Raw genomic sequence first — 17,739 nt, forward strand, 5'->3', positions numbered from 1 at the left:
CACGACAAGGTCAGATCCATAAAATCAGATTAGCAAATGGACAAATCTCCTCCAACCCAGATAAAATAGCTGAAACATTCACATCCTTTTATCAACAATTATACACCTTTAGCTAGACAATTTTCTAAATTAGATGATATAAACCATGAATAAGGATATCGCCTATAAGGATTTAGAATATACTATCAAACACCAAAAATTCTCAACCCAACTTATTCCGCAACTCTAAAAACTCTTTCAACATATAACTTGCGGAAAACCCCTACCTCCAGAAATAAATGAATCCAGAATATCAATAATACCTCAATAATAATATAAAAAAAACTTAATAGAGACTCCCTGAACCCCAAGAATTACAGGCCTATATCACTACTCAACTTAGACATTAAAATTCTAGCTTTATAGCTTACACTAGCAAACATAATATCCCAATATGCCTACTGGCATTAGATTGAAAAAGCGTTAGACACACTTAATTGAACATACCTATTCTCCCTCATAGAATCATTAGGCCTAGGCTTTACCCTCTCCAACACACTAAAAGCCTACTACCACTGCCCGCAGGCCCAGTTGAATCTCCCTTCCACCAATCTCTCAAGCTCTTTTACGATACAAAGTTCACCCATCAAGGATGCCCCCTTTCTCCAACCCTATTCACCCTTGCCATGGAACCCCTGGCCAGAGCTATTAGAGAGAATATTGATATTAAAGGCTTAAATATCAGAGGCAAGGAATATCAGCTTTCATTGTTTGCGGGCGCCTTATTAATGCATGTTACTAACCCTCTCACATCCTTACCAAACCTTATAAATGTACTCTCTCATTTTGCCAAGTTATCTGGCTTGACAATTAACCCAGATAAGTCTGGAAACTTACCGTGCAATATCTCCAAAATGAACTTTGGATTCAATATAAGGAATGAACATCTGCAATATTTGGGAGTCAAAGTGACTACTTCACTTTCCACTCTTTACAAGGTGAACTATCGCCCTTTAATACAGCTCTTAACCCAGAAACTAATACTTTGGGACAAACACCGGATTTCCTAGATAGGCAAAATACACTGTGTAAAATGGTACTGCTACCAAAATTTCTGTACCTGCTTTGGACCTTACCCATTTCTATACCATTATCTCATCTACATAAACTGTAGCTATCAGCAACTTTATCTGGCAGAACAAACACCCTTGTACTGTATCTCCACAAAGCAAACGGGGGTCTTGCAGTACCAAACTTGGTAAACTACTATAGCGCAGCCAGGATAGCCCAATGGGTTCCAGCCCATGCAGGCCCACAAGCCCCACTCTGGGTCCAAATTGAGAACAACTTAATATACCCCTACTGAGTTAACCAAGTGTTGTGGTTAGCAAAGATCTCTTTTCAGATCTTCAGGGACCCATCTCCCATTACAACAGACATGCTGTATCAATGGTAAATAAACTGAAAAAAATCACTTGGCTTCCTTTCCCTCCAAGCAAGTCAAGAAGTGTCCCACAACACTTTTACAACATCAAGCTTTGAATCAGTTTTCTGACAGGCACCATTGGCTCCCGGGACTTTAAGTCTGACTTACAAACTGATAAATTATTTTCTTAAATTAAATTATGTTAGATACATTTTTTTTTATTACAAATCACATTTAGAAAAGTACATACTGACCCCACATGGCTCACCTTTTTTCATACCCTCCGGTAATTAGTCATAGGTGTATCTCACAAACTCTCTTACAAACTGATAAAACCAGATGCCCAAGGAGAATTCAAAACATAAGTACATGCACTGTGGTATCTAAGTACTGGCATTCTGTGAGACATAGCCTATCCAAAATATTGCATATTGACTTCCCAAAGGAACCAATTGTAATGCTCCTAGGAAAAAAACCAAGTTTAACAAGTTTAACAATCTGGCCCATAGATTATCCCAGCACATTTTAACAGCAGCAAGACTTAGAATTGCACGCAACTGAAAAAAAGCCACCTTACCTCTGACTATACTCAAGGCAAAAATTCTAGACAACGAAAAAATTACATACGTATATGCAACAAAATTATATGGAGGCCTACAAAATATGGCTCCCTTGGTTAGCTTACGAGAATGACCCCTTACTTTTCTGCCATGAATGTATGAACTTTCTATCATTTATATCTTAAGATCACAAAGGTCCAGAATGTGTTCTAACAGCTACATGTATGTCTATATAATAATGAAAGGCACCCGTCCACCACAATTTTCTTTTCTTCTTAATTTTTTATTTGTTTTACTACTCTTCCATGGCTATGTAAGTACACTTTTTTTAATGTTTATAAAACGTTTCAGTTTTAAAAAAAGTAAAACACTAAATTAGCTGTTAAAAGCAATATTAGTAATAATAAACACCCTTATAACCATGGTATTTAAAAGTGGGTAAAAGTGCAAGATTAATGAACTAGCTCATAGGGTAACTAATTCATTATAAACTCAATTTAATTTATCCAAAGTCAAGCAATAAATTTAGCTAACTACTAATTTATTGCTATGAATTCATATATCACAAAAAAAACAACTTGCAAGCAGTGAGGGAGTGCACAACAGAGGCTGAGCGCAGGATCAGTAACCTGGAAGATGCCACTCGCCCTTTAGAGCACCAGGTTCAGCAGCTACAAAGCGACTATCAGCAGGTTATATCCAGAATGGATGACCTGGAAAACTGTAATAGAAGATCGGGCCCATGTGGAGGATTTTATGGAAAGATGGCTGCAAGAGACTCTGGCAAAGGCCAAGTTTACCCCACATTTCGTAGTGGAAAGAGCGCATAGAGTGCCGGCCAGCCGGCCACCTCCAGAGTCTCGCTTTATCTGGACTACTCTCTAGCAGTCCAAAAGAAAAGGGGCACTTTCACGGAGGCCCGGCGCAAGCTGCGAGATAGAGGGATAAAATATATCATGTTGTATCCCGCCAAGATGAGAGTCCAAGAAGGAGACAAAGCGATCTTCTTTGAGACTCCCAAGGATGTCATCTGCTGGTCGGAAAACCAAGCAGCCTCAGCCTGCTGGGCAACCAACCAGCACTGAGGCCAATCCAGTATTAATATTTCTGTTTTTGACTATGTTAGGCCCCTATGGTTGGGGTTGGGCTGGCAAAGTTAATCACTGTTAACTCATTACGGGACTCCCAGCACTGAACCTACAAAAGTTGGAGCAGTTAAGACTTAATCCTGCTTGCAGTGGCCCTCATTCCAGACACAGTAAGGGTTTGGTTAACCCATTGTAACCCTCGGTCACAAGCGAGGCAGTACTGTCATCAGCCATTTCAGGAGCTGAACTTATGACCAGCACCATCCAGAACATCTTAATCATCTCCTGCTGAGTGGGCTGCTGGCCTATCACCTACTGCATAATGTTTGTTGTTATGGGTATAATGTATCCCCAAGCTAGGGTCAGGATACTGGGAGGGTGTTTACTTTACAAGGGTTTCTAGTGTTTAATGAAGGTTGTCTTATTTTCATCCTACAGTCTAATAAGTCTAGGTTGTTAAAATTGCCAATGTATTATTTTCTTCAACCATGGCTACGCACCAACAACCCATCTGGATAGTATCCGGCAATGTGCGCGGCCTAAATGACCGTATAAAGAGATCAGTGGTCCTGGATTATCTTAAAAAATCAGGGGCAGACCTAATGCTACTCCAGGTTGGTCAAAAGGTTAGAGCGCTAAGGCTCGCTTGGATTGGGAATCTATACCACCCAGACTACTCTACCCACTCTAGGGGGGTGGCGATTATGGCTACAAAATCACTGAGGCTTGAAGTAGAGCAGCTGGTCACAAATGGTAAAGGGCAATATATTGCACTCAAATGTAAACTCTATGGGCAATGTTTTATTCTGATCAATGTATATATCCCCCCCCCCATTTGCCACTAAGCGAGGCGGAAAGCTGCCTCAGCAGAGCAGATAACCCCAAGATCGGCAATTAAGGAGGAAAAGGTGTCGCTATACACAGATGATATGCTAGTTTATCTAGCAGACCCAGAGGAGTCCTCGCAGAAGCTGCTTCAGGTTGTTGACAAATATGGTAGATATTCTGGCTTTAAGGTGAACTTGGGGAAATCCAACATTCTCCCCATAGATGACGTTGCGCCCCTGCCCACTCGGGTTCCCCTCCCGCTGCAATGAGTTCGCTCCTTTAAATATCTGGGCATTGAAATCCACACAGATCTCAGTGGATACCTTGCAGACAACCTAGCCCCTGTGGTGCAAGACTACCTAAGGAAAACAAACATCTGGGCGACTTTGCTGTTGTCTCTGGTGGGTAGAGTTAATCTGATAAAAATGATCTACCTACCTAAATTCCTATATAAGATACATAACTCTCCCATTTACATCCCACAAGCATGGTTTAAACTAATTGATAAAATCACCACAGCCTTTCTTTTGGCAGTACAGAAACCCCGTATTAGCCTTGCAACCCTGCAACTCCTGACAACAAAGGGAGGTCTGGCATTACCCAATTTTCTGCTCTATTACCATGCCTCACAGCTGGTTTATGCTCACTGGTGGCTGACTCAGGATTTAAACAATCAGGCTCTCCTGTCAGAAGCTGCTAGTGCCACCTCACTAGAGGCCCTAGCCAATCACCTGTATAGGGGTGAGCGATCTTCCTTCCCTGCTACCCCCAATGATTTCTGTCATTAAAATCTTTGGGATTTATCTGAAGCGCTTTTATCCACGGTCTGACACATGGTCCTCAGGTACCCCTCTAATAGAAACCTCCTGCATCTACTCAATTTTCCTCAGGCAGAACTCTGGGCTTTGAGAGGAATTAAATACCTTGTACAAGTAGTAGAAGGGGGTCAATTCAAATCTTTTCAGGAGCTCCAAGTAACAAGCCAGCTACCATCCCACATGCTATTTCGCTACATTCATTTCAGGCATGCCCTCTGTGCTCACTTCCCCACTATGCCTCTAGATACCACACAGAGTCAGTTAGAACTCCATCTCAGGAGACCTACCTTACCAAAAAAAGTGGTCAGCAGATATCCCAGAATTAGATGAAGATGCCTGGGAGGAGGTCAGGTCCCTTGCCTTACAATCTCTAATAGAGACAGGTAGATTCAATAAAATTCCTGCATAGAACATCCTTGACCCCCCAAAGACTAGTAAGGATTTACCCAGGTACGCCAGACATCTGTTTCAAGTGTGGGGTAGAGGTTTGCACTCTTTGGCACATGTTCTGGACTTGTCCATATATCCAACGGTTTTGGGAACAAATCCTTAATTTTGTAGCAACTAACTTTGCCATTCCTAATATAAGGTCCCCAGAGTTGTGCCTACAAGGATCAACAGACCCCCTTGTGCTAAAATCATATCAGAGACTTCTCTATTTGCAATTGTTATACTATGCCAAAAAAACATACTTCTAACCTAGAAAGCCACTAGTCCACCAAGCTAACCCGTTGGAAAAAAGTTATAAATGAAATACTTCTGCTCCATAAGGTGGTTTACTTAGCCAGAGGTTGCCCTGACAAATTTCTCACGATATGGGGCCCTTGGCTAGACTTACTACACACTGCTGTTCCCTGATTTGGTCCCGAACAGCAATAAAAAACAATAGGAAAACAAAACCTGCATGGCTATAAAAGAGGGCCAGGCTGTTTCATGTATGAACATCGCTGCATTACTGTGTGCAAATGATCATGCAATGATTGACAATGTGACAATCTGTTTCTGTACACTGTATGCATAGACTTTGGACTGTACTATTTTAAATGGTTGTTAACTTTAAAATGCAAAAATATAAACTTCTAAAAAAAAAAGGCAGATTTATTAAGGATCGAGTTGTGTTTTCCACAAAAAAAATCTAAAACATTTCAAGATTAATAATACCCCGACCCTGGAAATAGCTTCAATCTGAAAATATACCATCTAAATCCTGTTGAGGTCATGTAGGAGTCAATTGCAGAGGTCCCTTGAACCATTTGAAGATGTTAATGGCCTTTATGATGTTTCAGTTATTTTCGAAGGGTTTTGCCTGAAAACTCAATCAATTGTTGGGGGTTTTTCGGCAAAAACTCGATCAATTCAAGTTTTCAGGTCGTTAACGCTGAACTTGCTGAATCAAGTTTTTTCCATTCAAGTTTTTAAATTAGAACACATTTGAGTTGTGCGTTCATTCGAGGTATAAAAAAACTCTACAAGTCAACCTCTGATAAATAACCCTAAAAGTCACCAAGGAATTACATGGCCATATAAATGCAGTACTTTTTATAACTCTTGAGATGATAATTTTCCCATATTTTACAACAGGGGTATATTATTCTTTATAAAACAGAACTTTCAACGAGTCATGTGAGACAAAATACATTACTAAGCAACATTTATACTTGGTGACATCACTAAGTACCATTTATACTATAAGTGAAGGGGACAGATGCTTCTTTTACAGAATATAAAGTCCACAATAAGGGGGTTATATATCAAAATTTTTGTTGCCTGTATAAAGAAAAAAAGTCAGACCAATCCATGATTTTACTTTATTTATTATTTAAAAATCACATATTAATTGGTTCTGGGAAAACCCAGAAAAAGTTGTAAAAAAAAATCGTATTGTGTGAGTTTTTGGGCGTTTTCTTGAATCGTACAATTTAGGTTTTTTGCCCAAAATTATTGGATTTTCGGGCTAAACCCAGTGCAGACCTCAATAACTTCCAATTAGGATAGGTACCTCTCCCATTGACTTCGACTGCGATGGCGGATTTTTGGATTCTGACTTTTTTCAGCCTCAGGGTATAATAAATCTTGAAAAATTCGATATTTCCCACTAAAAATTCACATATTATAGTAAAAAAACTCAAGTTTTTCTAGTTTTTATATTCAAAAGGGTAGAAAGGTGCGCTAGAGTAAAACGAAAGTTCCTATAGGAAGAGAAGACAAAGGCTCTATGGTGTAGTAACATTTATACAGGGATCTGATCATTTTCGTTGAATCTACTCACACTTAAGAGATGTTATTCAAGTCGGAATTATAAGAAGGTGAGTGTCGTCTAAAAACAGTCAGTCCTGTGCCTGTTGGATGAAAATGAGGATAGTGCAGTACCGTCACGTATCGGGTAGAAGATTAGCAGATATTGCGCTTACCCAGTGCCGATGTAGGATATGGCATTCAAGCTGTATCGGTTCGATCGCTATCAGTGGCGGTTCCTCTATTTGAAGCCGGTTTCGGGAAGAGGTTTCTTTTGCGCATATGGCTGCGCTGGTAGAAATGTGGCTTTTCTATAAGGTCGCCGTCCGGAGTTTCAGCGAGCTCCCCAATGTCGGCGTTCTTTTCCTCGTGGTCTGGGATCGTGTGTATGCACGGTTCTGCAATGTCCTCAGTTTTTCCACAGGGTTGCTTCACTAGTAGGACACTTAGAAAGGAATATTGGAGGCACGTATTTGCCTTGTTAAGAAATCAATTTATTCAAATAAAAAACATTTGTTACAGAGTTCTTAGCCCAACGCGTTTCGTATCAATTGATACTTCCTCAGGGGAAAATTTCCCATACTGCTTTTCAGAAGATTTTTATCTTCTTTCAATTAGAAATGGTAATCACATTTGTTTAATTAACTTATACACTTTGTTAAAATATAAATAATCCATCATTTAAAAGACATTCAATCATTTAAAAAACATTTAATATTAATGTCAATGTTAAGACCGTTTGCAGTAAGTGTCTTCAATTTGTGTATTTGTGTATCCAAAAAGTTTCTTCCTGTGATATTGTTTTAATCATATCACTCCCACGCTTTTTTAGGGTTATTCCCATAAAAGTAAGTAATGAAGGATCCGAGTTGTGGTGAGTTCTGAAATGCGCAGGTACACTGTGTGTGGTAATTCCTTTATGTATATTATTTACATGTTCTCTTATTCTAGTTTTTAAATTTCTAGTAGTTCTCCCTATATATTGTAACTTGCAGGGACATTGTAACAAATATATAACATTTTTACTGTTACAAGTAATTATGTTTTTTATATCAAATTCTTCATTTGTCACGTTAGACCTAAATTTAAACAATTTTCTTTCATTATTTCTGCAGGTTTTACATGCTTTGCAATCTCCACACGAATAAAATCAGTTTTTTCCAGTATTAAGGAATGTATTATTTTTTCCTTCATTAAAGGCTAAACAACTTGGTACCAGCATTTGTTTTATAGTTTGTGGTCTCCTGTATATTACCTTGGGTTTTTCAGTTAAATATCCAGATAAATCTTTATCATTCTTTAAAATATGCCAATGTTTCTTTATTATTTGTTCCAGTGTTTTGTTTGAATTATTTTACGTAGTAATAAATGGAATAAATTATCTTGTCTAGTTTCTCTTTTTTTATTGTTCTGTTTCAACATTTCGTTTCGATGTTTTGTGTCACATATCATCTTGGCTTTATCTACAATTTCTATTTTGTATCCTTTTTCTTTAAATTGATTATACATGTTACATTCTTTTTCATAATCACTTGTTTTACTACAGTTTCTTTTAACCCTATTAAACTGGCTAAGGGGGATATTTTCCAACCACTTTCTATGGTGACAACTAGTATTAAGAATAAAGCCATTGCAGTCGGTAGGTTTACGGTATAGACTGGTCATAAAATTGCAGTTGTCTATTGATATTGTTAGATAAAGTAAATTTACACTCTGCGTGCTATAGTCGCTAGTAAACTGTAAATTAAATTAATTAAGATTTAAATTGTTAAGGAATGTTTTTAGAGACTGTTCTGGACCTTTCCAGATAAGAAAATAATGCAGAAATAATGAAAGAAAATTGTTTAAATTTAGGTCTAACGTGACAAATGAAGAATTTGATATAAAAAATATAATTACTTGTAACAGTAAAAATGTTATATATTTGTTACAATGTCCCTGCAAGTTACATAGGGAGAACTACTAGAAATTTAAAAACTAGAATAAATCATATACATAAAGGCATTACCACACACAGTGTACCTGCGCATTTCAGAACTCACCACAACTCTGGTCCTTCATTACTTACTTTTATGGGAATAACCCTGAAAAAGAATCATTGGCGTGGGAGTGATATGATTAAAACAAAATAACAGGAAGAAACTTTTTGGATACACAAATTGAAGACACTTACTCCAAACGGTCTTAACATTGACATCAGTATTAAGGGGCCGATGCATCAAGGGTCGAATATCGAGGGTTAATTAACCCTCGATATTCGACTGGGAATTAAAATCCTTCGACTTCGAAAATCGAAGTCGAAGGATTTTGCGCAAAAACTGCGATCAAACGAATAATCCTTCGATCGAATGATTAAATCCTTCGAATCGAACGATTCGAAGGATTTTAATCCAACGATCGAAGGATTATCCTTCGACCAAAAAAATTTAGCCAAGCCTATGGGGACCTTCCTCATAGGCTAACATTCGGTAGTTTTTAGGTGGCGAACTAGGGGGTCGAAGTTTTTTCTTAAAGAGACAGTACTTCGACTATCGAATGGTCAAATAGTTGAACGATTTTTAGTTTGAATAGTTCGATTCAAAGTCGTAGTCGAAGGTCGAAGTAGCCCATTCGATGGTCGAAGTAGCCCAAAAAACACTTCGAAATTCGAAGTTTTTTTACTTCGAACCCTTCACTCAAAGTTAATGAATTGGCCCCTAAATGTTTTTTAAATGATTGAATGTCTTTTAAATGATGGATTATTTATATTTTAACAGTGTATAAGTTAATTAAACGAATGTGATTACCATTTCTAATTGAAAGAACCACCCACAGAGGAGATAAAAATCTTCTGCAAAGCAGTATGGCAAATTTGCTCCTGAGGAAGTATCAATTGATACGAAACGCGTTGGGCTAAGAACTCTGTAACAAAAGTTTTTTATTTGAATAAATTGATTTCTTAACAAGGCAAATATGTGCCTCCAATATTCCTTTCTAAGTGTCCTACTAGTGAAGCAACCCTGTGGAAAAACTGAGTACATCGCAGAACCGTGCATACACCCGATCCCAGACCACGAGGAAAAGAACGCCGACATTGGGGAGCTCGCTGAAACTCCGGAATGCAACCTTAAAGAAAAGCCGCATTTCTACCAGCGCAGCCATATGCGCAAAAGAAACCTCTTCCCGAAACCGGCTTCAAATAGAGGAACCGCCACTGATAGCGATCGCACTGATACAGCTTCTATGCCATATGCTACATCGGCACTGGGTAAGCGCAATATCTGCTAATCTTCTACCCGTTACGTGACGGTACTGCACTATCCTCATTTTCACGAGGACTGACTGTTATTAGACGACACTCACCTTCTTATAATTGCGACTTGAATAACATCTCTTAAGTGTGAGATTTACTTAGCGAATCAACGCTAGCGCAACTTCGCAACCTTACGCTACCCCTGAGCGCAACTTCGGATTTTAGTGAATTTGCAAAGCGCTGGCGAAACTACGCCTGGCGAAGTGTGGCGAAGTGCGGCAAAGTTACGCCTGGCGCAACTACGAATCTTAGTGAATTTGCCCCAATGTGAACAAGGCATCAGAATCTGATCAAACACAATCTTGAGTACCTCGAGAAAGCTCTTTTCAATTTTAGCGAGGCAGCTTTTGAAAAATGTCTCAGACTCTCATCAGGTAGAGTACCTATGGATTAGAGGAAAGCTGGGAAAATTCCAATATTTAATTAGGGATTACAATTTTAGCTTGGTAATTACAGGCATGTAAATTTTAAATCTGTGGTGGGCAAATTGTTAAAGGATTTAAGAGTATGTGCTAGAGAATGGTAGAGGGGTTGCAGTAGATCTGGGCATCTAAGTGGCAAATGAGATACAGGGGCAGATTTATCAAGGGTCGAATTTTAAATTTGAAAATTCTAATTCAAAAGACCAACCGAAAGGACCAGTAACATTAAAAAAAATTTAAATTTTTTTGTACTTAACGAAAAAAAAACACCAAGACACTTTAAATTCTCAAAGTCTTTATTAAGAAATAACTCCTCTTCAGAAGGGCAACGATCCATCATGCGGCGCTCAATTTCTCCACCCTGGCTATCTCCTATAGAAGGCATGGAGGATAAGTTGATGGATCGTCACCCTGTCACCTTTTCTGAGGAGGAGCGCAAGCGGAGAATAGGTAAGTTATTTCTTAATTAAGACTTTGCGAATTTAAAGTTAAATGTGTCTTGGTGGTTTTTTTTCATTATGTAAAAATAAATTTTTATAAAAAAATTTTTTATGTTACTGGTCTTTTAAATCGAAGGTTCTTTTTGGCCAAATAGGTCTGTTATCGATCAAATTCAAATTGTACTAATCGAATTAATTTGATTTGACAGTACTTCAGAAATTTCGAAATTAGAATTTTTGAATTTTTTTCAAAATCAAATCAAATTTGGACTATTCCAGAGTACACAAAAATTAGCTTGAAATTCACATTTTTTAATTTGAATTTTCACTTCGACCTTTGATAAATCTGCCCGACAATGTTGAAAAATGTGAGGTTATGTACTGATGTAGTGCAACAGTTATGAAGAAAGGCTAGCTAAGTTGGAATTGTTTAAACTGGACTGTATTGGTAGAGTTAGGGCTGCATTTTGGGAGTGCATCATTATTTCATCTAGTGTCAGTGGGACGATTAAATGCTCCTAAAATGAATCTGTTATTTTTTGTGATATTTTGACTGATATAGTACTTTTATTTATAAAATGGTTCTGTCTATTTTTCAGAGGGTGTAGAATTTGCCCAATGCTTATAATTCATGCTTTATCACTGGAGTGCAGAAGACCTCCAGAGGATTCAGTCCTCCCACTTAAATGGAAGGCAGAGTGGTTTTATGCAATTGTGCTTCAAGAACGGGCCTCTGATTTCCCATCATTAGATGAAGAAACTTGGGCAGATATACTTGAACAAATTCCAGAAACCAATATATGTATCAGAGATTGCTCTATTCACATTAAATTCTTAAACAGAGTTTATTTAACCCCAGTCTGGCACGTATGTATCAGGGTCATCCAGATGTATGTCTTAAGTGCAATACGGAAGCTGGTACATGTTTTCTGGGGCTGTCCTAAGATTCAACAATATTGGGCCACAGTACTTAGATTCATGAATACATTTTTGGGACTACCTAACATAAGGTCTCTGGAGTTTTGTCTCCTTGGACTATTTGAAGGACTTACCATGCCCTCCAGTGATAGAATATGCCTGCAGCAGTTGCTCCACTATGCCAGGAAAGCCCTTCTCTTGACTTGGAAAGCTCATGAACCTCCTACACTTGACTTCTGGAAAAAATTAGTGGATGACACCCTCCCTGACATATACTGCCCGTGGTTGCCCTGAAAAATTTGGGAAACACTAGGACAAATGGATGGCGATCCCTTAAATGGACATGGTAACCTGTGGTTAAACAAATACATGATATGTGTGAATCAAAGGGGATATCATTTTATGTAACTGGGAAAGCTCATCTTGCTGTGCTTTTCTTTTCTTCCTTTTCTTCTTTCTTCTATTTCATGTTAATTGAAAATCAATAAAGAACATATTTTTAAAAAAAAAGACAAGGTAAGTGAAATATACTGTTAGGTTCTTACTTACTAGACAGTCCTATACCCAATAAAACAATATATAGAAAGTATATACACAACAATGATGTTCAGCCATACACCTTTGGATTCAATCTATCCCCCTTAGAACAGAAAGGGCAGAAACACAGTTTATCCGAGAAAAGAAAGGTGTTACATTTCTTAGAATATTAAGTTATAAAATCAATATGTTGGCCTCTGCTCAGTTCTAAGCAAAGAGACATCACACCTTTCTTTTTCAGACTTTACTTTTTTTTCCTAACTTTAGAAAGTCTGCTGAAGTGAGCTGCAGATTGCTGAAATGAGCTGCAGCTTATACTGTTGTGTCACTCATTATAATTAAATACTGCTAATATCTTGAAAACCAGAAGGAAAATTTATTTCAAATGCAAAAGAGCATTATGGGCAATTTTACATTTGTTTTATTTGTGAGTTTACTTTCCTTTAATGAAGATGATATTCTCTCTCATAATGAAGTTGGCTAGATGTTCAGGTCTTTAAATGCTTTGACTTCACTTTATTGTTAATAATTTAAAAATTATGATAATTAAACACCTTACCTTCCAGCTCCCTGCAGCTAAGTTTTGTAATGCTCCTGCTGCACCTTCTAATGTATCAGGGTTTGAGCACTCAGAGAGAAGTGTGAGGTAGGGTTTGACTATTGAAGGATGCCATAGCATCTGTATTCCTTTTGGTGGATCTGCACAGTCAGGAAGAGGGCCAACTCCATCCCACTGAGGAAAAATATGAGTAATAGTTCAGCCATATTTTACAGTACCAATACATTTTTCCATATACAATTTCTATAAATAGTTCTATAAATCTTGCCCAGGCCAGAGCTGTTTCAAGGAAAAAGAACTGTTATTACTCTCTCTTTAAAATACACAGTTAAAGTACAAGAGGAAAAACTATAAGAAATGGTAATCAATTATCATACTATCTGAGCTGATGGGCATGCAGATACTCTGTCATTTAGGTTACACTAATTCATCATATTTGGGGAGTTTTTCAATGTGATTTGTAATAGTAAATTTTTCAATGTGATTTGTAATAGTAAATTATATATAAGAAATTTTTTTATTGCTGTTATCTGGCTTAATGTCATAATTTAATTAATCGATTGTAGATTGGATTAAGCATAATATATATTTACACTTCTTAATACCCCTCCTTAGTATCACATGGCCAATTCAGCATAAGGAATACTTTATAGGTGATTAATGATTTCTAAATTTAAATTATAAATGCAATATGTAAGTACCAATAGGGAAGGATATAAAAAAACCATGGACTATTCTTTAGAAGAGGTCTAAAAGTTAGAACAAAATGGAGCATTAGTTCAATTAGTTAGTATCCATTTTCCATATACATATGACAGATACAGAGATGTTTTACTGATCCAAGCGATTTAAACTAGTAAAATATATGACTGCAATTTTGCAGTAATTTAAGTGCCCATTTGATGTATATTAACTGAATGGCCAATAAAGGTTTCATTTATGATCACGTGGTACAGAACTAGGTGACAAATGGGTGCAGAATCACACCCTTAAAAATGCCACACACAGTGCCTACTTGTGCTCATCTATACGAGCATTGTGGAACAATTTGCCTAATGTGCCTGATTTGATGCAAAATGCAAGGCTTAGAATTTGCAAGCACAAGGGAATCTTGTTCCTAAGACCTGCCTTGACTAGGTGGTAGGTACAGGTCTCCCTCTGCGTGTCGTACCAAACAAATGGAATATAGGCTGATGTCCTGCCCACATTCTACCTCTTTCCTTGCAGTCACGCATTTGTATGCCATTAACCAACAAGCACTAATTATTCACTTGATCTACTGTAATTCTGGGAAATAATGTTGCATAATGGGTAAAAAAGCACCAATTTTTCATTTAAACCCAGTGAACCGAAAATTGAAGAGCTAATATGGCTCTTTAACTTATTTTCATGACAGAGATGCCCTGAAAATAATTTTCTTACCTGATCTTGTGATTTCTTTTTCTTCTTCTTTTTGCCCCAGCATCCTGAACTTTCAGTATCTTTGCCATTATTATCCGCACAAAGCAATCCATCAAGCTCATCAGTCCCCATCTGCTGTACCTGAGATGTTTCTGCGGCTAATCGGTATGAGAGGTTCCTCAAAATACACACACAGTTTTCAATGGTCTTCAAAAAAAAAAAGTACAATGCGATCAATGACAAAATGATAAGAAACAGTTTTATTTTGCATTCGTCAGGGAACAAGAACTCCATTAAAATTGGTGCATGCCAAAGGAAAATACTTATGACATAAAACATAATGGATCTGTAAAATGGTCTCTTAACTTATATAGCAAGATAACTCTCTAATGCTTGAAATAAACAATGACCTAGATCCGAAAGGTATCCATAAAAAACATAGCTTGTTATGTCTGAAAAACATAGCTTGAGTAAGTTCAATGCATATCTTTGTATTTGTTTAAATGTTTCAGTAATTTTTCTCTGCAGTTTTTTAATCAGTTTCAGAAATCACCATTTTCTTCAATATAATTTTACTTTACATCTAGATGAGGCAAAACAGGCTTACAGCAGCAACTGATTTGCTTTTCACATCAGTATGTAGACATTTTGGGGGTTATTTACTAAAACAAATTTTTTTCTCATTTTTGAAACAATTCAAATGAGAAAAATCAATCAATCAATTTGTAAAATCAATGATATTTGGCTTATTATTAATCAAGAAAATATTGGTACGTTGGTACGATTTTATTGTATTGTTTTCCCGAAGGACCCAAATTTTTCAAGCCGAATCGTATGAATAATTTAAAGTTCAGCTTCCCCGAAAAAAATAGATTACAAGCAGTTTCCTTGAAACATTTGAGGATTTCAAGAAATTTAAGCGTATGTTCCTTTCCATGTTTCCTGTTTTTTTTTTCACAAACACGAAGTCCAGCGACCATTTTAGGAGCACAGGCGTGCATTTTCTTCACTTGCAGTTTGGAAAGCATACAGGAAGGAGGTGGTTTTTGGAGGCTGCCCAAACCAAGTTTTTCAACATAAATCCATGGCCAGAAGGTGTAGGGATGAGGAGAAGAATGAGTGGTGACAGGAAGGAAGAGAGGAAGGTGGGACTTGTTTGAGGGGGGCCAGAGGAGGGAGAGCAGGACTCTTCCACTCAGACAAGTCCTGAGCCCTGGGGGGCAGAGCCAGGGCAGGGGAACACAGGAAAGAGAGTGTTGGCGGGTCCTGGGGGTAAGGGAGTGTAGCTATGGGGACCCAAGGCGGGGGGGGGAATATAGGCAGGGGCACCCAGGGAAGGGGGGTGTTGAAGGGAGTGTAGGCAGGGGGACCCAGTGTGGGAGGTGTGGATAAGGAAGTGTAGTCAGGGGGACCAGGGGCGGGACTAGGGGTAGGGAGTAGGAGGATGGCCAGTAGCCCTCCGGTAGTGGGATCACTAGGACAAGGTCTCTACTACCACTCCCCCAACACACCAGGAGGAGGAAAGAGGGGGAAAAAAAAGAGGGGACAAGCGCCAAAATTAGCCTCAGATTTTCCAGTGAAGAATTCAGCACTGGTCGATGAGTTCATCGATTGGTGGGACAGTTTGTTTGTTGTGAACTCCTGTCAGATCAATGCTGCCAGATGCATACAGCTCTGGCAGCAAATAGCAGATTGTGTGAGCACTGTAAGCGTTGTATGCTGTGTAAGCTTGCGGGATCCACACAGACACTGTCTTCACTTTTAGGCAATTTATTTACACACAGCGGTGACCATTTCAACATACAAAACATAAATCATAAAAATAAATTCTGCCCACTACCTTCATAGATGAGACTTTGTTCGCAACAGCACTACATAAAAAATAGTTTTCAGCCAAAATAGCATGGCAGTAGAGCTGAGTTACTATTATGCCCTCAATATAAAATACTTTAACAAAGAAATATTTTTTTTACATCAGAAAGCAAGAGTCGGTAACTTTCATCTTGGCTTCCACACTACAGTCTTACTAGTACTGTCTTGCACCACATGCCATTTAAATAGATAATGTGGAATGCAGCTTTGAGGCCTCATTTTTGAGGTTGGAGCAGACCACATTAATTAATGGTCAGTGCTGTCCCTGAAGCATTTGTTGTTTAGGGATCACTGCTAATTCCTGAAGGTTGTTTGCATGTTTTAGTTATGCTTTGTTCTTTGTTTCAAAACCTTGGTAATCATTCTTTTTCCTCCTCCAAAGACCCACAGTCAAAACCAGGTGAGAGACGCAGCAACAGACCCATGCAGAGACAGAGAGACTGGTGCACGAGGCAGAAGAGGAGCCCCTGGAAGCCAGTGGGTCAGATGTGCCTGAGCCCACACAGTCCCCAGGTAAATCTAAGCAATAACTTTAGCATTGTATGTAATGTATTCCTATCAGCGATGGGCGAATTTGACCCGTTTCGTTTCGACAAAAATTCGCCTCCGGCGAAATGTCGCAGACGCGCATTAAAGTCTATGGGCGTCCAAAAAATTTGTTGCGCGGCGAAATTATTTTGTCGCGCGTCTTTTTTTTTGACGCACATCTCCATACAAGTCTATGGGCGTCATTTTTTTGGCGAAACGAGGCGAAAAAATTCGCCCATCCCTAATTCCTATATTTATTTCAGAACATTAAGTGGCGATAGATGGTAGCACACTATACACAGCTTTGTTATGGAAGATCAATGTCTATTGTCAAAGAGTCAGGCCCTCTTCCTAAACAAATTTTTTTGGATGGACCTGGCACAAAGTAAACAACTTACCTGCCCCCCCAGCCCTGATTCCCCAGTCCCACTGACAAATTGATTTGCACTGAGGGGAGAGTTGCACTAGCAGAGGTGGCAATGGGTGTCTGTTATTGGTCTGTCTGACCCAGGGCCTTGCCTAGTCTGTCCCAATTTTGTGCTTGTTATATTTTTACACCTGTTTTTTTTTTTTTGGGTTTTAATGCAAGATCCATCTATGGAGGTTTCAGGGAGGACTTTGTGGGAGTCCACAAGTTTGTTAGCCACTTTCCAGTCTACTTTGACTTATCAACACAGCGACTGTTAACGATAGGGGGGACCATAGGTCATATGATCAATATGGTACCAGTATTAAATGTATGTTTGCAAATGCAAGGAGTCTGACTGGTAAAATAGGATAGCTGGAGGTGCTGGAGGGAAAATAAGTGTGGCTGAAACATGTCTGAATGAGTGGCA

General features: G+C 38.5%; 1 protein-coding gene across 10 annotated transcripts in view; it reads right to left on the bottom strand.

Annotated features, from left to right (window-relative positions):
• Nucleotides 1-17,739, bottom strand: part of LOC108718510 (catenin delta-2) — a 757,810-nt gene that overhangs the window by 85,110 nt on the left and 654,961 nt on the right. For all 10 annotated transcript variants that reach the window (XM_041566188.1, XM_041566184.1, XM_041566181.1 and 7 more), the window contains 2 exons: nt 14,525-14,710; nt 13,103-13,276 (listed from right to left, as the gene is read on the bottom strand). In XM_041566188.1, coding sequence (XP_041422122.1) covers nt 13,103-13,276; nt 14,525-14,710 — 360 coding nt within the window. The remainder of the gene's footprint in view (nt 1-13,102; nt 13,277-14,524; nt 14,711-17,739) is intronic.

This window comes from Xenopus laevis, chromosome 6L (genome assembly GCF_017654675.1).
Source record: "Xenopus laevis strain J_2021 chromosome 6L, Xenopus_laevis_v10.1, whole genome shotgun sequence".
In the NCBI taxonomy this organism is placed as follows: Eukaryota; Metazoa; Chordata; class Amphibia; order Anura; family Pipidae; genus Xenopus; species Xenopus laevis.